The sequence below is a fragment of the Anneissia japonica genome, unplaced genomic scaffold (assembly GCF_011630105.1).
Source record: "Anneissia japonica isolate Jap-2015-1 unplaced genomic scaffold, ASM1163010v1 scaffold2617_len527014_cov191, whole genome shotgun sequence".
NCBI lineage: Eukaryota > Metazoa > Echinodermata > Crinoidea > Comatulida > Comatulidae > Anneissia > Anneissia japonica.
The window spans coordinates 5,221-28,781 of record NW_022714155.1 but is presented as its reverse complement, the minus strand read 5'-3'; the positions used below and the strand labels follow the sequence as shown (position 1 = coordinate 28,781).

Sequence of the window (23,561 nt, the reverse complement as noted above, 5' to 3'; positions counted from 1 at the left end):
AAATTGCCTCACTGCAAGATAATTTTTTTTTTTAAACAAGACATGAACCGCTTCGTATCTTTTGAATTACTTCAAGGGTATTGTTTTCATTTAGTACTAAAGATAGTCTGTACAATGGTGCTATGATCTAGAAAATTACTTTTGAAGATATATTTCTAAAGCAATTGTAATGTTGACACGCACGTTTTTGTTTGGTTCTTTAAAGCTGTTTAACTATTTTCTACATGACTTGAATGACGTTGTGTGAATATACTTCATCAATACGTTTTAGTTTCACATCGCTGAAAATAGTGCTGGTGATTGTTCTGCTGGCGTCAATATTTTTTTAAAGTTTCAATAACCACAACTAGTTTCTTAACATGTACTCAACCGCAATCTACATCATTTCTGATCCACTTCACTGCAAGAGAACTGGTCATGAAATAGTTTAGTATACTTTGAATTAATTCAAGGTTATTTCCTACATTTAGGCAGGTAACAGTGAAATTGTAATTTTACTGTTCCCTGATTTAGGTATACAATTACATAAGCTTAGTACCACAGTACGATGCACTACAAATACTTTCGGAACATACATTAAAGTTTGTTCAACTATTTTGTACACGATTTTGAATGACTTCATGAATACGTTTTAGACTTACCTTCACTAACTATGTGACCATTCTACTATTTTATAACTATACTGTTTGTTTATTCTGAAATCACAAACATAGCATACGAGTACTAATAAACGTATTATTATCCGATAGTTTTCATTTATCTAGTTGGGGGCCTGAATTTTATGTAGGTGAATAAGTTGTTTGGAAGCGAAGTATGGCGGTTTGAAAGTTGGTAAATTTATATACGTTTCTCGTAGAATGGCCTTCATAAAATTACTAAATTTTAGGATTTAGAGTTGAGAACCCAAACATTTAAAATTGTACGAATAAAGGTAATACTTTATATTTATGATATAATCACATTTTGCTCAAATTACATGTATACTGTCTATTAGGCTCTTTTTCTCGAAACCTGGTGAGTTTACAGCCCTTTTGTGGTCTTGGGTCACAAATAGGTGTGGATATGAAGAATATGAAGAGTAATCTGATAGAAGTTTACTGAAAATATATTCAACACTTATTAAATACGCACCTTCACATTTAAAGAAAACAAGAAAAACACATGATTTTTAGAAACAACAAAAAGAATATGTTCAAAAGAAATTCTAAACAGTCAGTGTCAGAGGTTGAGAAAGACATGAGAATAAATAGCTAGGGACGACGAGTTAGTTAGTTATCTAAATCAACCGAAATCTGAGCAAAAGATGTAAAGCTATTTTCTAGAGAAATGTCAAGACGCAGTTAGTAATACTGTAGGCTACTAAACTGTTGACAAGTCAGATGAAGATGTTCTTTAAGCTGCCGAAGAGGAATCACAATAACAACCTCCACATGCCACTAAACAGTTGAACTTTAACATCCAATTGTATATGGCACAATTAACTTTTCATGGTGAATTCAACAATTAAATTGAGTCTTCCTAAGTTGAAAATCATAACTCGTCGTTGAAAGCGAATTTATCATGGATTGCTTTTGTCAGAGTGGTGTTTGAATTTGTTTGATGTTCAGAAAGTTAAATTAAGTTGTTTGATTTACATGCAATGCAGTATAATATTGAGTTTAACATACTTGATATAAACCTGGCAACATATGTTGTTATAATAGTCATGTATATAGTAATATTATAATTACATGAATTATATTTTATATTATAGCGTTTTCCGTATACAGTAAAAAATGTGTAGGCCTATTTACAATATTTTTGAATGAAAAAATGCTGCTTTTTCTGGCAACAATAACGCATATTGATAAACCTTATAACACATTACTTAGTATGTTGTTAAACTAGTAAGGTAACTATATTTGTTTTGGTTAATGAATTATATTATATTTTATAGCGTTCAGTAAAAAGATGTATATTTAGGCCTACCTTAATTTTCAATAAAAACAATGCTGTTTTCTGGCAATACAGTACAAAATTAAGTTTTAACTAACTTGAAATGAGCCTGGCAACATATTTCTTAACATGTTGTTAGACTATTTATGTAACTATAGTAACATCATTTTGAAATAAATTTACGTTGATTTCTAGTGTTATCCATTCAGTAAAAAATGATATATTTTTTATTCAAAAAATGCCGTTTTTTTCTGGCAATACCGCATCCACGTGTGTAAATTACCCACAACTTTTTTTTCTTGATTATTGTTTGGACAACTATTGACTATTAATATGGAAGATGGTGAATATGTATGCACCACTTTGGAAGTTACAGATAGGTTTCTGAGGCATACTTAAAAAAAAAAAATATTTTGAGAAAAACCCCCTTTTGTAAATAATGGTATCTTCTAACCATAATTTTTTACACAATTTTTTTGGTGATAAATGGACGGTAATACCTGGTAATTTACATGGATGATCACAAAAATATATATAGTGCATGTTCTTTTTTTTTTAATAAGGTCTGAAAGTCAGTGTTTTTTCACTTCTAAAAATGTCCAAAATTGACAAAAACTGTAAAATTTAGATAATGGGTCGTTGCCACAGGGGTGGCGACAGGACCTGCCCGACGGAGGGGCTAAAGGCCCCGACGGGGGGGGGGCTAGTGGAGCGAATCGAGTCTCATTTGGCTGGGGGCCAGGGGGCCGCCTAGGGCCCCCGGTGGGGGTCCAGGGGCGAAGCCCCCTGGAAGCCACGGATATTTGATGAATTATGGCGAATTTTTATTAATTATTTGATAGACATCGAGTTACTATAATATGACTTCATGTAGGCTATGCTTTCTAATGTTGACATCAGCTTCCAAAACCAAAACATTTTGAATAAAGCAAGAAACAAAGAGTATGCAATGTAACCATCTAATTTATTTTCAAATCCTCATTCTTGAAAGTGAAATTCTATATTTTGGAAAATTTTGCATGAAATCTGTCAACCACGTTGTCATGGTCAAGGTTGCTTCACCCATCACGATGTATTCCAACCACCATGAGGCTATCTAAATAGCATTTGTCATAACAGAACGCAAATTATTTTTAATTAGTCTCATTAAATTATTATTATTATTATTATTATTATTATTATTATTATTATTATTATTATTATTATTATTATTATTATTATTATTGTTATTGTGGTTGTTGTTGTGATGAAAAGTTAACACAAACGATATGGTGGCTAAACGAATATTACATGTAAATAATTTTTTTTATTTGTTTGTTCCCCGACAAAATTTATCGTCTTCCCCGACAGGGGGCTATGCTTCCCCGACGGGGGGCTATAGCCCCAACCCCCTCTGGCGCCACCCCTGCGTTGCCATGACAACGAAGGCTAAAAAATTAAACAAATATCATAGATATGCTTTTCACCCAAGTATCTATTCATAGTAAAAATTTGAGAGAAATCCATTTTTTGACGTCTGCCACCAAATCTTTGATTTTTATGGACAACCATTCTTAAATACTAAAGGTAATTTAACTTACCTAATATTTACATTAAAAAAAAATAGCTCTTTATTTAAAGATCAAATTGTTATCATAATTTTCCGTGGGTATAATGTAAAGAAGAGTTTTGATGCTTCCTCATAGTTTACGTCGATATTTTCTGTGTATGTTCATTATCGCCATACTGGACCTTAACCATGTTCTCAATCTTCTCATTGCTGAAAAACTACGCTCACACTCTGCTGATGTTATAGGCAACGTACAACCAATCACGCAGCTACAGAAAACAATAATGGCAGAGTGTAATGATGCGTAACCAATACACCACATAACACAACTCTACTGGCGCGCGGGCTTCGAGAAATCAAATTGATTAAAAATGTATAACTTTATATGGATTGTTTAAAAAAAAGACAAAAAATCAAAATATTAAAAGGAAGGGCCACCAAACATTTTTTAGGCGAAAGATAATTTATTTTGATATTAACTACCTTCTTGTTAGGCGCAGTTTAATTATGCTAGATTAAAAAAAAAATCACATTTAAAGGGCACTTTCTTTAAAAGGTGGGGTCGACTGCACCCATCGACCCCAACGGTACGCCCTCGAGGCATTGAAAATATTCGAAGCCAAAAAATCACGCTCAACTAGTTAAAAATGAGGTTGCCAAAGTGCGAGCCAGCGAGTCAACGAGTCATTCAGCGAGGCATGCAATTCATGAGAGCCATGAATGTAACTCTTGCGGGACGTGTACCAACAGTGCGAGTCATGCGAGGCACACAAAATTCTACGCTAATAAACACTTGTGAAATTTATGAAACAATTACAATAATGATAATAACTACTTTTAACATATTTTTTTTTTACTATGACTATGTAATTGGCTTTGTAATATTCATTTCACTCACACTGCCCATTCGCCCCATGCATGGAGGGAGGACCTTATTTATTTTTCACAAAATAAACATAACTAGCAAAGACAATTAAAAAACATGAAACCAAACACAATTAAAAGATTAAACGTCCTAATTTGAAATGCATAAAAGACTAATAATAATTAATTTATGGGCTAACATCCTGTCTGTGATCCATCATGTTTTAAATAACAATTAATAATTTCAAGTATTTCTTCAAATAAATGCCCTGCTTTGAACAAACGCCCCTCGAATAAACGCCCCCCTCCAAAAACAAAGGCCATTAGGAATGAACGCTTACGACGTTTAATTTTTCCTTCGAATTGTCTCTAGTAACTATGGACGGATGAAATGAAAGCAACATCATTTTCAACATTGAATTAATTATCAATGTTTTACCCTAGTGGAATTAAATTAACTGCTAAAGGCATAAAGCCATACAAAAACACTTTTTTAACATCTATGTGAACTATATTTACCAGTGGCTCCTCAAAAATCACCTGAACAATAATGCCCCTGTGTGCTGGGTATTATAATTATTGTATTATTATTATATAAATTTTTCTTAATTATCTGACTGTAAATGCCAAATAATATAAAAACAAAGGTATGATTAGCAATCAAATAGTAAGCTTCACCCCGGGGATCTTCCCCCTGCCCACCCTCTCGGTGGCCGGTTGTGGTTATGGGAATCCTCAAAAGTATAGAATAAACCCATTTCGTATTCTATTCATTTATTTTTTATTTATTAATCTAATCATGATAAGTCTAAGAACAATATTAACATCAATTGTTATCGAACTTTAACATGCAGGTGGGTACGATTCGTCTTTCAGAATTCAACCCCCGCCCCCGTTCGTCGGTCGCCCTCTCCTATTCCTGTTGGTTTCGAGGTTGGCAAGGCCTCGTTGCGACTCCTAATATTAGACTCAGCTAGGGTTACTCACTGCGTGCGACGGCAATGCGACGAAGAACGCACGCGAAGACGCGGACCCAACGGATCGTCTTTTTAATGAGGATCCGTTCAGATTGCCACTGACAATCAGCAGACGGCGTTGCGTCGTTTATCGCTCGCCGGAAGCAAATGTGGATTCGTCGTGCTACGACGCAGTGAGTGTCCGGCTTTAGTCACTTTTTGATTGAAGGAAATGGTTTGATTTTATTTAGGCTACTCGATGAGAAGGTCATATGAACATTATAATTTATATTAAAATATTGTCGTTATCACTCTTACGGATCTAAAAGACATGCGAAGCGCTTTTGTGCCGCATCCATATTTTGTTTATATTATTATTAATGTAATGTATTATATATTAATGTACTTTACCAGCGAAGGCAAAACGTCGTCCTCCTCCTTCTGCAACCTGTCACAATGCTTCAATTATACCATTACTACCGCGGTGAAATAGTCCCCTAGAAATTTACGAATGTAATTAACTGTTTATGTAATGATAAATAAATACAATAGTACGTGTTAATAAAAATAATTACAGATAAAAAAAATATTAAAAAAAGTAGGCCTATGGCTCATATTTTGTGAGCCAGCTCCCCTTACTTAATAACATCGAGTCCCCCATTTCACCATCACCCCATGAGACCGACCCCCTCCATTTCAAGCCTCTTAATTGGTATGCCACTGCAAAATATGTAGGCTTATTGGCGCCATAAACGATTTATAAAAATATTACATTGGATAACTCTTTATTAAATACGGTTATCACTATAATTTACATTTATAACCATGCGCAGTATCACGTTGAAGAGTTTCACTCAATTGAGTGGCAAGGTCCTTATCCACATTTTCACCGACTACATGTCATTATGCATCTATAAAAGATACAAAACACAAAAGGACGATCTTTACTTAAATGATGCAAACTCCAATATTAATTGTTTCTTTTAGATGACAATGGCTCAACCGAATTTGTTATTATCCAAGAAGTCTTTAGAAGAGGATGAAGAATTGCTTACTTGTGGCATCTGCAAAGAAATATTCACCGACCCGAAACAGTTACCATGTGTACACTGTTTTTGCAAGCATTGTCTTCAGCTCATGACCAATAATACAGATTGTAGTTCGCTACGATGTCCAGTTTGTCGCCGAGAATTCGATATTCCCGAGAATAATGTAGCATCCTTCGAGGACAACGAGTATCTAAAGAACTTGAGTGAATTATTAAAGGCGAAAAAAGAAGAGGATGCAAACCAGCCATTAGAGTGTAGTATCTGCAAAGAGTCAAAGCAACCTAATAGTATTTCACACTGTTTGGAATGCGATGATAATCTTTGTAATAAATGTGAAGAGTACCACAAGAAGTTCGAGAAGCTAACTCGTGGTCATACGGTGGTGCCGTACAAAGAGCTAATTTGCACTGATGGAATCCTTAATCGTTCAAAAGCATCCTGCAAAGAACATACCAGCAAAATGCTGAAATTATTTTGCTTCACCTGTCACGAATCGATGTGTTTGGAGTGTCTAAATTCTCACCAAAGAAATAGTGAAGACAAGTGTTACATCAACCCACTTCCGATTCCTAGGGAAACTCTAATGGAAACCTGGAATGATCAAGTTCATTGCCTTGAAGAGATAATACAAGTGTATGAAAAAGAGGTAGGTGATTCTATCCGTTTGCAACAAAATCTCCACGAAAGTAAAGAGAAGGTTCAGGAAGAGATCCAAGCCGAATCAGATCGAGTCATTTCTGTCGTAAAAGAAAAAACGAAAATACTATTAGAGCGCCTTGACGAAGAATTTAAAGCGGATGAGAAGGTGGCAACCTTGCATCGTGATAAAGCAGAAAGTATCATCGAATCATGTAAACACTTGTTAAAGATTCGAGAACATATTATGAAGAATGCAAAAGACATAGAGCTAATCCCTGCTATGGCCACACTAGAGGAACGTGTAAAATACTTTAAAAAGCCAGTTGACTACCTTAGTATTGAAGGAATGTTTCAATTCGTCTCCGCCAACAGTGCAGAGGTTGGAACACTACAAAAGGTAAAATTCAGCTTGATTCACATCAGCATGCTTCCGCAAACTTAAAGACCCCTGTCTGCAAATTTCAAAATCAGTTAATTTTCTTATGATACCCTTGTTGGCCCCTTGCTATACCACAAAACATTACTTGCTGTCGCGAATAATGGCGGCAGCATATTCGCCTATAAACAGGTAAAAAGTTATAGGTAGGATAATAAGTCGATTTCAACGGGCCGCTAGAAATCCCATCATGAATCACTGTGTGTTTTGATTTTTTGTCATGCACCTAGTAGTAGTTTGTAGAGTAATTGCGGATAGGCCTGTGTGGATGTGAGGAAATCCCATGCTTCGACGTTGTAAGCCTACATACACACAAAGGGATATGAAATGAAATGCATTCTCACTTGTAATTACAGTAGAACCCCTCCTTTGGGACACCCCAATTCATGGGATACCCCTATTAATAGGACACTTTTCCGTGAAACGAGGGGAAATATTTTAACACTACATCCAACCCTATTAAAGAGACACCCCTATTTCTGGGACGGGGACACTTTCTGTCTGTGCAATATGGTCAAATACAATTTATCCCCTATTAAGGTGACACTATATATTTTGACACCTTTTGAGCAATAAACTTAACATCAAACAAGAATTGTTTTCTTCTTTATGAAGGAGAATTGGTATGCCTAGTGCATGTGTTACTTCGTAAAAACCTTGTAAATTTTGACCATTAACCATAGTGATTTCTTGTTTTGTGTATTTTCATATATGATTCTAATCTATACCCTAAAGTCAGCATTCTGAATTTTAAGTTGTTAACATTCATTAATAGTATTCTATCTTTGTGCATCTAATAGAAAGCTAAGTAGTTTATAAAGAATATTTGGTCTTAACATTGCCCTCGAATTAAAAAAAAAACAATATCAGAAACATAGTAGTTTTAATTTACATATATGATAATTTCATATCTTAAATGAATTATTTTTTGCATTACAAATTATTGTTATAAATTAGTTATAATTCAACTGTAACATTTCGTGAGACTACACCTACCTCAGCCCCGCCATGGTTGAGTCTGAGGTGCGGAAATTTGAGGAAATAGTACCACAGATGACTGGAAATGACACATTTATATGTTTGGTTAGTGTCCCGTGAATAGGGGTACCCCTATTCAGGTGACAGCCTTAAATAAGGGGACACTTTTTTGGGTCCCGAATGTGTCCTTAATAGGGGTATCTGGCCTAGACAGTAGTCGCTAAAACTAGGCCCTAACTTGAGCCTTTATTGTCACACACACTGTTGGAACTTGTACTGTAGTTTGCTATCACAAAACGGAAGGTAATTGTTAATTATTAGTATACTATACCACAGCACAGGCGCAGATCTATTTTGAAAGGTGGGTGGGGTTGGGGAGGGGACATTTCGTGAGACCACACCTACCTCAGGCCACCATGGTTGAGTCTGAGGTGAGAAAATTTGAACAAATAGTACCACAGATGACCGAAAATGACACATTTATATAGTAAAATTCTGACATCACCATTATTTCTCATGATTATCAGCGATTTTCGGCAATCATAGCGATCTAATTAGTAATGTGTGATGTACTGTACCGTAAAAAATAAAACCTTAAAAATATTGTCTTTGATGTTAATACTTTACTCTGTCTACTTCAAAGCCGTGAGCCCACGCCCACCATGATTGGGGCTGAGGTGCGAAAATTTGAGGGAATACCTCTACGGCCGGAAATGACACTCTTATATAGTGAAATTCGTCATCATCACATCACAATTGTAGTCAAAATGAAGCACCAACAAATTTATCATGATCTTTTATCAGCGATTTTCGGCAGAGATCTAAATAGAATGTGTGGTGTACTTTAGTTGGGGCGGTGCAGGATTTGGCGGTAGGGGGTACGTGGGAGTCCACCATCACCTTAGCCCCACCGTGGTTAGATATGAGGTGGAAAAATTTTGAGAATATGGACTTCTAGATGCCTGGAAATACTTTAAAAATCCTACTGTGCTATGTTCATAATGATAAAAATACCATACAACAATACAATACAACAGTTATTTTTCTTAATACAATTTAGGGGGTGCAATTGCACCGTATGCACCCCCTAAATTTATATTAAGCAAAATATTTGTTGTATTGTATTGTTGATTTATTATTTTTATCAATCGCACCGTATGTAACCCCACCCCTGAATCCTCCCTAGCATAGAAAATAAAAGTTTAAAACATTGTCTTTGATGTACTTACTTTACCTACTTGAAAGACGTCGTGAGTCACACCCAACTCAGATCGCAGCCCCACCCCCATAGTTGGATTGAATTTATTGCAAATTTAAGGGAAATTTGAAATGTTAAAGTAATAATATTAAAAATGGTTAAAATACACCAGAATACGACGTATTACAAATATACAGAAAAGTTGAGATAGGCCTATACAGTGGGAGGAAATATTACAGTATTATTGGTCGGTATCGTTTATTCAATCACATACAGGCTGAATTACAATTTGAATATACGGTACAGATTAGGCAGATCAATAAATGAATGGGTAAATGAAGAAAAAATCAAGTTAACTACAGTATATACGGTACCAATTGAATAAAAAAAAAGGCAAATTGATTAAGTTACTCTTTATTAAATTAGATAAGAAAATGACAAATTAAAAAAAAATAATATTAAATAAAGAAATATACATAACAATACATGATTCATAATAAATAATAATTATGTAAAAAAATGGCACAATATTGTAATAAAATAACTATTCAATAAGTCATATTAAAATATGGACGATGCACGAAAAAAATAGATAATGTATATATATATATATATATATATATATATATATATATATATATATATATATATATATATATGTGTGTGTGTGTGTGTGTGTGTGTGTGTGTGTGTGTGTGTGTGTTACGTCATATAAATACTGTCCGAAACGTTTTTCTGTGCGTGGGTGGGGGATGAACTCTCTAGGAGTTGGAAGGTTATAGTTAATACGCATTTATTATGTGAAATAAAACAAAAATAAAGCGATATGTATCAAACCAAATCATATTTTATTGCAACTTTCTGGAATTGGATTTACATTTTTTTTTTACCAATAAGATGTGTATAAGAGGCAGAGCTAGGAGGAAACTTTAGGGCGACTTGATATGGTGTTGCAGCGCCACGTATTCAGGCTGTCTCTTATACACATCTAGATGTGTATAAGAGACAGTCGTTGTGTAACGTCTCTGAAGTTAGACTTTTTTTTTATATTTCTTTGAATGCTTTCTTTTGTAGCGTGTCCCACATCTACTGATTGTTCTTGACTAGCAAATCCCTTGTCGGCTTTGTTGTCTCCGCTAGGTTTGGCAAAAATCGGGTTAACTCACAAGCTGATCTAGGTCAATTTTCGGGGTGGGGTATAAGGGGGTGTCTGGCGGGCGGGTACACCCCACCATTAAAATTGTCTGGCGTTGGCCATTCCTGATACCTGGAACTACGTCGAACATTTTTCAGTAGGTTTGGTCGGGTTAACTCAGAAGCTGAACTAGCTTAATTTTGGGGTACCAGTTTTTTGCGTCTGGCAGCCACCCCCACCATTGGAAATGTCTGGAATTGACCATTCATGATATCTCTATGCCGAATATATTCTGATCGGTTTCATTGGGTTAATTCACAAGGTGATCTAGCTCAATTTTTGGTACCCTTTTATACACCCCTCCTGACCACACCCACCACAATGGGACCGGCAGATGTCCATTTTCTCATATAGACAGGTACACAGACCATTACTACACATACACAAATTGGTTAACTTTCCAGCTATGCTGACACCCCTAGGCTCCTTCTCTATTCGTTTTAGCTTTTAAACATATCTGATCTAGAACCGTTCATGTCGTCGAATAGGGAAGTGTAGCCGAGAGTCATGCTTCAGGAAGGCTTCAGGTACTATACATTTTTTGTTTATTTTCATTAATCGTAATATGCGTATTTTCTAAAAAAAAAAAAAAAAATATTTTTTAAAAAAAAAAAAAAAAAAAAAAAACCACATACAGTTTTGGGGAAATTTGTAGACAGTGGGTCTTTAAGGTATTAGACTTGCGTAACCACAAGCCGCTGCTGTTCCACTATACAAAAAATGTTAAGTTGTGAAAGACTGTGACGTCACTTGTCTAGTGCTGAAGGTAGGATGTTGCAAATTTTCTTGATTAATCCCTGAGTTTTTATTTACGAATACGATAAAATTTGATCGAAGTTTAAGAGAGATATATATATATTCATAATAAAGTACAGTATAGAAACAATATTTTTAAGAATTGTAAAGTGAATTGATATAAACAAACAAATGAACAATCTGATTACTAATCCTTTCTACTGCGTTGTTTGTGGTTTGTGTGTGTGTGTGTATGTCTATGCGAGACACACTGTTGGGATTGAAAAAAGATGTAATTGTTTAATATATACTTATAACCGTGTAAAAATGTATTTATTCACCTTAGTATAATTATATTTTTTGTTGGTTGTAGAATTCTTAATTGAAAACCAAGTAAAAAATATATACGTATACTGATATACGTATACTACGTTTCGTTCCACTATTAGTGGATTTTCGTCAGGCAATGAAGCTGGTAGTTAGATGTTGTTGGCGCTATTCAGGCTGCAATAGCGCCCTCTGACAGCTGTCCTGTCAGGAGGTGCGGGTGGATATTCAGGAGCTAGGATTGGGACATACATGTGATAATGTGTAGCAGTGGCCGATCAAGGATTTAGCAATGGGGGTGTATAATGGGAGGGGAAAAGCACCGAGCGGAGGTGGGGGGGGGGGTTAGGATGGACTTCCTTTCAAGACCTCAAGAGGAGTGACTGTTTTTATGGTAAACGAAGGGGGCTACCACCCTGTTTGCCCCCAGATCCGTCACTGTGTAGGCATCTTCGTCTCTTCAAGTTTTGCTTTCTCTTCCTTACCCATAATGCTTGTCTAATTTGTCTTTTTTGCTAAATGGACTTTTTTTTTTATTATGTCTTTTGCATTTTTCCAGTCGGCTGTATGGTTGTATTTGACCATGTGATCAGTTATGGCTGATTTGTGCATTAGCTCAGATTCAGAGATTCTGAATGCTCTAGTGCACACACTTGTGTTATGAGTGACATTTTTTTTGTTATGTTCTTTTAGTAGGGTCTTGTACTTCATGAGTTTCACCGATGTATACACAATCATAGCTCAGGCATCCTATTTCACAAATCACACCACACTCTTCATTATCCTCGGTATTGTCTTAGTATGGAAGAGGTAATCCTGTAGTTTGTCGACTGGTTTGAAGAATGATTTTATGTTGTGTGCGTAAGGAGTGTATACTTTATTTTTTCTGACAAGCCTTTGATATAAGGTAGCCAGCGGTGCCTCGACTTTTTATAGGTATTTTGTGTTTCTCTTTCTTCTTTTTCTTCTGAATATTTTTTATCACTTATTTGGGCATTCATATCCCCTTAAGGCTTGTTTGATGTTTTTCATTCTGTCTCTTATACACATCTAGATGTGTATAAGAGACTTCCATTACAGATAGCAAACTTTGCAGATACCGATATTTATTTACAGCCAAGAACACCAGTTGCTAAAGTCACTAGTGCACAGCCAGAACCAGACGTTTACTTCGAGTACCAAACTATTAGTGCAGAACTACAAGAAGTTCAAGTAAATGGTAGCAAACCTGTTAGCGAACTGATATCAAGAATGAATATTAGTAAGGACCTAGATGATAAGCAACATAACCTACTAATGGGATTGGTCAACAAACACCAAGATGTATTTAGCAAAGATGAAGATGACATTGGGTTTGCAGTGAAGTCAAACATAAGATAATCTTAAATGACCAGAAACCTGTCAAGATACCCCACAGAAGAGTCCCACCGCATCAATGGGATGAGGTACGTGAATACATCGAGAAGTCAATAAGTAAAGGTGTGATTCGACCATCCTCAAGTCCGTATGCCTCACCTATCGTACTTGTTAAAAAGAAGGATGGAAATCTAAGGCTCTGTGTGGACTACCGTGCACTAAACGAGAAGACGCACAAAGATGCATACCCTCTGCCACGGATAGAAGAGGCTCTGGATGCACTGAAGGGGCCAAATACTTTTGCAGCCTCGACCTTGCTCATGGGTTTCACCAAGTACCAGTTGAGGAAGGTGATATCGAGAAAACTGCATTCAGAACTGGAACCGGTGGCTTATACGAGTTCACTCGCATGCCCTTTGGGTTATGCAACGCGCCTGCAACCTTCATGCGGCTAATGGATTTAGTGTTCGGTGACCAAAATTTTCAGACCGTTCTTATCTACCTCGACGATATTCTAGTATTCGGATCGAGCTAGGAGGAAACTTTAGGGCGACTTGATATGGTGTTGCAGCGCCACGTATTCAGGAAGGCTATCGGTCATGATTTCGCAGTTGAATTTTATGCTGCCGCACCTGTAGGATCGATGGTGTTGAGGTGCTTGTTTAGCTCTTCGAATTTACCTTTCTTGATAATCGCCAGAACATCATCGACGTACCTGAGCCACAATCTCTGTCTGAAAGTATCATCTGCTGTGGAAATGACTTGTTCTTCCAGCCATTCCAAGTGTAGATTCAACACTATCGGGTTTGACGGGCTCCCCATAGTCATTACCATGGCATTGCTTGATATTAGTGAAACTGAAATACGTTTGTAATGAGAACGAATTGCAGGAGGTCCACGATGTCATCAACATGCAGCAAAGTTCTGTTTTTAGGTCTCCATCCAACATTAGGCGTACCTTAATAAACTCCAATGCCGACGAATCCACGTACTGTATATATATTTTATTTGATTTTTAATTAAGGCATTCTACAACCAATAGCGGTACCTAAGTTACAAACATAATTAAATTATTCGAAAATATCTTTATCGTCTACAGATGAGGAACTGTCTCCAGGAGAGTTGGGAAGACCTTTCTAAACTGAAACCAGAAGACAAAGTGCGAAGAGGAACAGCCTGGAAACCTAGAAGAAATGACTACCGTTTCCACACTGGCACAGTTTTATCGACAAGGTCTAAACAAAGCTCCAGAAATAGCTCCAGAAGTTTTAATTTTGCTTCATCTTCTGTAAAGGCAGCACCAGCATCAGGTTTTTTGCTTACTACTACTAGGTCTACAGGACAAGCATCTGTTGGAGGTTATTCGTTTGGGCCTAGTGCACAAGAGATACATTTCAAAATATCATGGGATAGGCCTAACAAACAAACTGAAAAAACTTCATTTATTATTAGTAAAGGTTTAACCTCATGTTCTGAAATTGCTTCATTATCGAAGTGTTGGTGTGATATATAATTTTACAATTTCCTATTCACTTAAAACAAATAATTTAAAAGTTATCTCTGTAAAATATGACTACAGTAAAGTCTTAACTCCTTCGTGAACAAAATAGAGAAATTATAAGATTTTTGACTGTCCAAGTCAAAGAGTGGCCCTATTTTTATTATCCTAATATACATTTATTTGTACAGTATGTTACTATTTAAATTAGATAGCACGTATAAGAAGATAATGTTTATAAATAGGCAAACTCTGTCATTGTATATCGTCTTGTTCAGTTGTCTTGTTGAATGATGTCTTAAGCAGACATAAAATGCAAACAATAATAATAATATAATAATAACCCAACTAATTATAACTCTGAAAACATACTGCTATATTGTTTAAATTGTCATGTTCTGGGTTGAGGAAAGTTTCCACCCGCTTCATCTACTCAGCTATTTCTGGCTGGTTCTTCAGTAAATCTTTGCCAGATGGGCACGAGAGCGATTGTATTAACTAAAAAGAAACGTCAGTCAAATCAATTGCCGAACACTCAGTAGGTTCTCAAATACTTGTGAAATAATTCGCAAGTGATTCGGGTGGGAATCGAACCCACAACCTCCAGACTACATTTGCAGTACCCGCTGTTATTTGGGAATCGGATTCAACATTACTAAGCGCAAGCTCGGCTGTCTACTGTTTATGGCCCCTGGCTAATCTGGGGGTAGTGGGTTCGATTCCACCCGAATCACTTGCGAATTATTTCGCAAGTATTTGAGAACGTACTGAGTGTTCGGTACGAAAACACGTCAGGTAAGGCAAAAATCACTCCTATGGTATTTTCCTGACGCAAACTCTCATCGAAAAAGCATTTGCAGTACCCGCTGCTACTTGGGAATCGGATTCAACCCTAGTACTAAGCACAAGTTCGGTAGTCTAGTGGTTACGGTGCCAGGCTAGTTATCTGGAGGTCGTATATTCGTGTGTGCCAGTTGTACCGTATTTAATTAATAGACAGAAGGTTTTTTTTTTTTAAGTTCACGTTAAAAACAGCCTGCTCAATTCTATAGTGTGCAATGTGATCTTGTTTACACATGAAATTCAATAAAAGAATGAGCAGTAAACACATGTGAAGTATACTGCTTTATTTGAAAATTTCGAAAATCCCGCATTTGCTACAATGTAGGCCCTACTATCATATTATATCATAATTACTATGTTACAGTTAAGTAGGTCTAGATGTCAGTATGATTTAAAGTGAATATGTTGATGTGGAATCTTGATTATTATGAATTAAAAGGTTATAACATACATAAATTGTGTAAAAACAAACAGGCCTACAGATAATGTCATAATAAGATTATGATGTATAGGCCTAAGTTACGCTCCATTAACTCCTGTTGTTTAGTAATTAACTAGTTTGGTTCTCTTGTAACTTTTCAAGTAATTTTACAGTTAATGTTTTAGAAAATACTAGGCCTACGGCGCATTTATCTATCATTGTACAGGTACCGGGTATTTTGTAATAATTGCCTAAATTCTCTACATGACATGGAATAGGCCATTTAGGATTTAGTTGTCAATATAGATTGTATTTGTATTACTGCAGTTCAGTATTTACAAAATACAAAAGTATCTTTCATTTCTCGTTAAAATATCTCTTGAGTAGACATTAAATGCAACCAAATAAAATGAACCAACTACTAGTACTTTCGTCTTGCCTATGTATCACTTCGGTGGAATTTTAATGTGCACTAAGTTATGCTTGTTCGCACGTCATCTTCAACTGCTTGTTCATTTCGTCATAGTCTGGGTTGAGGATAGCTTCCACCCGTTTCATCCACTCAGCTATTTCTGGTTGGTTCTTCAGTAAATCTTTGCCAGACGGGCATGAGAGCGGTTGTATTAACTAAAATGAAAAGTCAGTCGTCAAATCAATTGTAATAATGTAAGAATGTGTCATCCAACACCGGGAGCCTTTGTAACGAAATTGAAATTATTTCTTGTAAAATTAAAAAAAAACAACAAACAAACTATAAAATGTAATAGGTTTGGTGTAATTTACATAATTGAGATCGTTACTGTGCTACCTCCATTCATGATATTTCCCAAAAATCGTTAAAATCAGAGAAGCCAATTGAGCGTTCTAATCTATAACATACTAAACGATTTCACTCATAAAAGACAACAGTTTGAAATGCAATGGGTAAAAGTGAAGAAGAATAAGCTAAAAACATTTTACAAGATGAGTTCTTAGCAAAATTAATAAATTTAAATATATAGAAAATATTTATTATTAAAATTGTTACTAGGAGTCGTTCCAAAAAGTGTTGAGTCATGTTACTCAGGTTCACAGACCTTTGAGTGCCATGGTAATACATACCTCGCATATTGCGAACAAGTCAGCAATTGATATTTCCTCTCCACACAAGAACCTCTGTCCCTTTAAGAAGATCTTGTTCATTTTCCCAATAGTTGCTTCGGCAATCTTGACGTACTTGTCGACGGCCTCTTGATCTTTTTTACCAGTAAACATTGGAGTAAACACCTGCGAGAATGACAAAGATGTTTAAATGTACATTTATTTCTACCCTAAACCTACATCGAGTTGTAAGAACAATTACATTTTCATGTATGAAGAAGGCTATGTCTTATATGTCCATTTCTACAATTTGATGTAGGCCTATGTATTTTGTGATACGTTAATGTTTACATATATTATCTATTATACTGCTCTTCCTCTTTGTAAATGCAGAGATACAGTCCCGGACAAATAATTACAAAATTTCTGAGATTCTTCAGAGACATTCAGCAGAGTTGGGAAATAATAGTAATTTTTTTCTTCCCTTGATCTATAAACCCACACGAATTACTTATAATTCTGCAACACTACTTTGTAATGTAATTACTAATAATTTTGAAATCCCCACTACAAATGGGCTGATCTATAGTAATTGACCATTTGAATATCCCTACATTTTATTGACTATTTTTTTCTTTTTATGGGGGCGGGGGTATTCAGGCAGCCCTTCACAAGCTTTTGCTTTTTGGGTTTTTGTCTCTCTTCTGAAATTAATAATAATTACCTTTTTATTTAAAGCTGTACATAGGCCTATATGAAAAAAGAGAAATAAATTTTACGTTGAATAATTGAATTGAAATTGACTTAGGCCTATACAATACAATAGCTATTTTACCTCATTTATCATAACATCGCAGCCTGCTTTCCTGAGACCGGTGTGTTGCCAGGCCAGGTAGGCATCTACTCGTGCCCTAGCCTTGAGGTCAGCTGGATACCAGTGGTCAGCTACCTTGTACTTGGTCGCAAGATACCTTACAATGGCAGTGCTAGAAAAACATATACACGATTAATTAAAAATGAATGTACCCCATTTCCATTTTCCCAATACAGATCTCCCTTTAATTAAAATACCACTTCTGGGACCGGGGTTCCCATGGTCTTTTGCAGCTTTGGGTTGGTCTCTAATTTGAACAAAAAAAAATAAGAGACTTTGTTAATTTGGGACCACAGAAAAGTGGTCATTAATTGGAAAAGGGCTTTAATTGGAGGGGTCTTTAATTAGAGGGAGACCTGTAGAAGACTTATAACATTTCGCTAATGTAAAACTAAACAACGCATACTGTACGTCATAAAAAGAATATATTACCAGTGGCTTATCTAGGGGGTGCGCCGCCCCTCTCCCCTAATAAAGCTTCTCCGTCCTCCATTTTAAATGTCTGGCCCCGGCCCGGCTCCCTAAAAAAGCTTCCCCCGTCTCGATCATTTAACATGTCTGAAGCATAGTTCACACTCTGTTATAATTACTTGCCTTTCTCCAAGACAAAAGTCACCATCTTTGATTGCTGGCACAACTTGTGAGGGCTGGATAGCTGTGTACTCGGGCGATTTATGTTCGTCTGTTAAAAAATTAACGTTTTAATTATTATTATTGAAAACACATTGAGCCATATCGTAATGAAAAGTTACATTAACCTTTTCTTAAACAGTTAATGAAACAAAACTTTATTATTATTAGCTAAGTTCGTTTACTTATGTATGGTGGGTCTTCTAATGCTGATATGTCTTTCCGAACGTTCGAACTTCTAAAATCCTAAAAATGACTCTTTTTAAACGCGGGGGGGGGGGGAGGGGAGGAGACAGTAAATATAGGCTAGACAGGGCCTAATGTAAGTGGGAAACGCTGCAGTAATTGCATAACGGCGGGCCTGAAGCCATTTTTGGAACAGTTTGTGTTTGTATTCTATTATTTTCTTCAGTAGGCCTACATCGCATTGGTAGGCTTATGTCTTAAATTTAAACCTATAGCAGATAATCTGCCGTCCCCGTCGCTCTGTCGATCTAGTAGGGGACCCCAGTTTTGCCACTAAATGTTTAAGATTTCAATGCATATCAATGTTATGTGCTCTCACTTATCTATTCCGAAACTGCTGTGCGACCCCCCCCCCCCCTTTGAAAAATTCTGGATCCGCCCCTGGGCCCTTACAATTGGATCCGCTCTGGTAACCAGCTGGACCATACAATACAATAGCTATTTTACCTCATTTATCATAACATCGCAGCCTGCTTTCCTGAGACCGGTGTGTTGCCAGGCCAGGTAGGCATCTACTCGTGCCCTAGCCTTGAGGTCAGCTGGATACCAGTGGTCAGCTACCTTGTACTTGGTCGCAAGATACCTTACAATGGCAGTGCTAGAAAAACATATACACGATTAATTAAAAATGAATGTACCCCATTTCCATTTTTTTACCAATACAGATCTCCCTTCAATTAAAATACCACTTCTGGGACCGGGGTTCCCATGGTCTTTTGCAGCTTTGGGTTGGTCTCTAATTTGAACCAAAAAAAATAAGAGACTTTGTTAATTTGGGACCACAGAAAAGTGGTCATTAATTGGAAAAGGGCTTTAATTGGAGGGGTCTTTAATTAGAGGGAGACCTGTAGAAGACTTATAACATTTCGCTAATGTAAAACTAAACAACGCATACTGTACGTCATAAAAAAGAATATATTACCAGTGGCTTATCTAGGGGGTGCGCCGCCCCTCTCCCCTAATAAAGCTTTTCCGTCCACCATTTAAAATGTCTGGCCCCGGCCCGGCTCCCTAAAAAAGCTTCCCCCGTCTCGATCATTTAACATGTCTGAAGCATATTTCACACTCTGTTATAATTACTTGCCTTTCTCCAAGACAAAAGTCACCATCTTTGATTGCTGGCACAACTTGTGAGGGCTGGATAGCTGTGTACTCGGGCGATTTATGTTCGTCTGTTAAAAAATTAACGTTTTAATTATTATTATTGAAAACACATTGAGCCATATCGTAATGAAAAGTTACATTAACCTTTTCTTAAACAGTTAATGAAACAAAACTTTATTATTATTAGCTAAGTTCGTTTACTTTTGTATGGTGGGTCTTCTAATGCTGATATGTCTATCCGAACGTTCGAACTTCTAAAATCCTAAAAATGACTCTTTTTAAACGCGGGGGGGGGGGGAGGGGAGGAGACAGTAAATATAGGCTAGACAGGGCCTAATGTAAGTGGGAAACGCTGCAGTAATTGCATAACGGCGGGCCTGAAGCCATTTTTGGAACAGTTTGTGTTTGTATTCTATTATTTTCTTCAGTAGGCCTACATCGCATTGGTAGGCCTATGTCTTAAATTTAAACCTATAGCAGATAATCTGCCGTCCCCGTCGCTCTGTCGATCTAGTAGGGGACCCCCAGTTTTGCCACTAAATGTTTAAGATTTCAATGCATATCAATGTTATGTGCTCTCACTTATCTATTCCGAAACTGACGTGCGACCCCCGCCCTTTGAAAAATTCTGGATCTGCCCCTGGGCCCTTACAATTGGATCCGCTCTGGTAACCAACTGGACCTGCTCAGATGAACGTCGCCTCCCTGCTGACCACACCGAATCAAAGCGATTATGCGTTTAATCACAGACCTATAATAGAATCTGTGGTTTAATCTTCAGAATCATTTTACTCGCTAAATGTCAACAAGCTGTGACCTTACTATTGCACCAGTTGAATGTGTAAATTATACAGACCAATGGGCCACACTAAAATAACAGAAGTTCCTAACAAACAGAAATCCGGTACAGTATAGAATGAACTGTCATAAGAGATCTTCATTAACATAACAATAGTCCAAGCTAAAGTACAGAGTAAAGCAAAGAGTGGTCACAGGAACTAACAGACCCCTTAAAATCTGGGGGGGGGGGGTGGATTAAACGGAGAAAACCATATAATTAGACAAGTAAAAGAGTCTTTAATACAACCAAAGAACTAATACAACTAAATATAAAATATAATTACTTAGTTGACATAATGTATATCAACACATAAGTCATTGTAATATCAGCTGAGACATTAATGTCTCAGGCTCCAGTAATCCGGATACAACGACCATTCCAAATACATGATCCGATTGTGCAGTCAAAATAGAGGTCTTCCTCCAATTAAATACCACTATTGGGACCAGAGGGTTTCCATGGTTTGGTTCTTGTAAATAGAATAATAAATATAAGACATGTTATATAGGACTACAGAAAAGTGTTTTTTAATTGGAGGTGGTCTTATGATTTGAGTGGTATTAAATTAGAGAGAGACCCGTCTGCCTAAACTGTACGTCAGATGGTCAGATTAATTAAATAATGGCTTAGGACGGTAATGGCTTAGTTCAGTAATTTTATCTTTTGTGCGGCCAAGTCTAGTGTGACCCATAAACGGAAAGAAAGTGACATAACACGTACATGGAGGTACTGATGTATTACTGTACAATAATAAAGTTGCATACCTTTCATTAAATCGATCACCTTGGCCTCATGATCTATTTTGTTCAGTCGGCAAAACAGCACGATTGCACGACTCGGCTGCGATAAGGGGTGGTAATATAAAATTATAGGCATGGCTGCAACGCAACGTAACGAGATCTTCAGGTTTTACGTTGTCTGGGTGCGGTTAGGTTTTAAGGGCCACTACGAACACTATTTAAATATCATGAATATTCACTATCTGTGTCTATTAACAGCGTAATAATAAATCATTGAGCTACACCACCGTAGCATAAATAGAATGGTTATTGTGTTTTTTGTTGTGTCTTGACGTTTCGATTGAGTTGCTTCATAGTCGCCAGGAGAATATACTACTATGTAGACAGAATAAACTATTCTTCTGATGAATAGGTGTCGTACTGCATTTATTACTGTTGTGAGAGCGAATAACTGGATTAAAAATTATTTTAAATGTTTGTCTTATGCAGCAGGAGGAATGTGTTGTCTTGTACCCATCCATGCTTGTATTTTTGTGTTTTATCTGTTTATGTATTTCCTGTAACCTGCTGTAACTTAAAGTTTTTTTGATCCGTGCAAGGTCCTGACCCCATTGACCCCAACGGTCCTCTACTAAAAAACGCCCGGAGCGTCCGGAGCATATAGCAACCAGAGACGCGTCCGCCCGGACGCCCGTGTTCTTAGAGAAATCCGTGGACGACAGGGGAATAATTACTCAATAATTCGACTATAAAGAACACTGCAAATGTTCATTAAATACTCTGCTTTGTAAAGAAATTTATAGCCGTATATATCGGTAATGCAAATATCTTTCTATCAAAATATTATTTTCCTTTGTTTTTCTTCCAGAAACCCAAATGTTGAGGGAGAAATATATTATTAGTACCACATGATAATAATAATAGTGTAGTTTTATATAGCGCACAAATCCATCTAAAGTAAGATGCTCAGGGCGCTTGAAATGTGGACTATGAACTCGATCAATGACTTTTTTTTTCTAATTTAATCGTTTTAAATATAAAACACAAGTTTATATACGATAAGAGAGCAGCATGGAATAATATTATTAAAATAATATAATGAGGTGGTTTTTTATTGTTTGAATTTGTTGCGTTGTAAATGTACAGGTCTTCCTCAAATTAAAGCCCACTTTCGGGACAGGGCTTTTTAAAATGGTCTTTAATAGTTTTGGTCTCTAATTAGAATAATAAAAATTTAAAAAAATTCGTTAATTTGGGACCACAAAAAAGTGGTTTTTAATTTTAAGAGTCTTATTAGACAGGCGCGCCGGAAGCATTTTTTTATTGGTCTGGCCATCAGATGCGATGATTTCCCCTCCACCTCCCGCTGCCATTGCTTTAAGATGCTGAAGATGTGAGAAAGAAGACGGTCTGGGGTTTGAATTGGTTTAGTTTGAAACTCACACCATATTTTCATGTTTTAATTTTAAATATTTGTACTTGTTTGTATATAAACTTGTGTTTTATATTTAAAACGATTAAATTAGAAAAAAGAAATCTTTACCAATTCAGATTGTTTTATTTTTTTAAAAATGCACGCACAAGCACCCATAGAGAGTAGAAATAAATTTGGCGGCCTTGGCCGACGCAGTCTGTGCATGCTAGGCTAAAGTTTATAAAGCATTTTACAATATTATTGAGAACTTCATTTGGATACAAACTCATTCCCCATTATAAATATTTTTAGTCATTCTCAGTTACATTGATAAAGTCTTAAGGTAAAGACGCAATATTCATTTTTTTGAATAAAATTATGTGTTAAACATGTGTTGTTGTAGTAAACTTAACTTGAATTTGCAAACGACAAGGTCTGGTTTACTAGCTGTAATTATTAAACCCTTCAAAATCCTTCATACACATCCACGGTAAAGACATTTTGAAGACTGGTCTTTGATATACCGTAATCTACTACACGATATTCCTTCGGTGACTCATCATCACCAAATGAATGAAGATTTAAATATTGCTAGCATTAATAATGTCTATGGTAATATATATATATATATATATATATATATATATATATAT

The 23,561-nt window shown here is 36.3% G+C and overlaps 2 protein-coding genes across 4 annotated transcripts in view; one reads left to right on the top strand and one right to left on the bottom strand.

Moving 5' to 3' along the window:
• The window catches only part of LOC117108886 (E3 ubiquitin-protein ligase TRIM56-like), a 20,319-nt gene extending 3,913 nt beyond the window's left edge, over positions 1–16,406 (top strand). The window contains exons 2-3 of the mRNA XM_033251058.1: positions 6,292–7,389; positions 14,317–16,406. Of these exons, the coding sequence (XP_033106949.1) occupies positions 6,292–7,389; positions 14,317–14,730 (1,512 nt within the window). The 3' untranslated portion in view covers positions 14,731–16,406. The remainder of the gene's footprint in view (positions 1–6,291; positions 7,390–14,316) is intronic.
• Positions 14,888–21,719, bottom strand: LOC117108891 (glutathione S-transferase theta-1-like). Of its 3 annotated transcripts, none has more exons than XM_033251066.1 (6): positions 21,519–21,719; positions 19,894–19,981; positions 19,257–19,407; positions 17,081–17,245; positions 16,634–16,674; positions 14,888–15,195 (listed from the first exon to the last, which is right to left on the bottom strand). In XM_033251066.1, the coding sequence occupies exons 1-5, from the start codon at positions 21,628–21,630 to the stop codon at positions 16,657–16,659; spliced, it is 534 nt and encodes a 177-aa protein (XP_033106957.1). In that variant the 5' UTR covers positions 21,631–21,719; the 3' UTR covers positions 14,888–15,195; positions 16,634–16,656. The 3 variants fall into 3 exon arrangements, with proteins under 3 accessions (XP_033106957.1, XP_033106955.1, XP_033106956.1); XM_033251065.1 differs by lacking the exon at positions 14,888–15,195 and adding an exon at positions 16,459–16,588; XM_033251064.1 differs by lacking the exons at positions 14,888–15,195; positions 16,634–16,674 and adding an exon at positions 15,724–16,606 and having other exon boundaries at positions 21,519–21,712.
• Between the last annotated feature and the right edge of the window lie 1,842 nt (positions 21,720–23,561).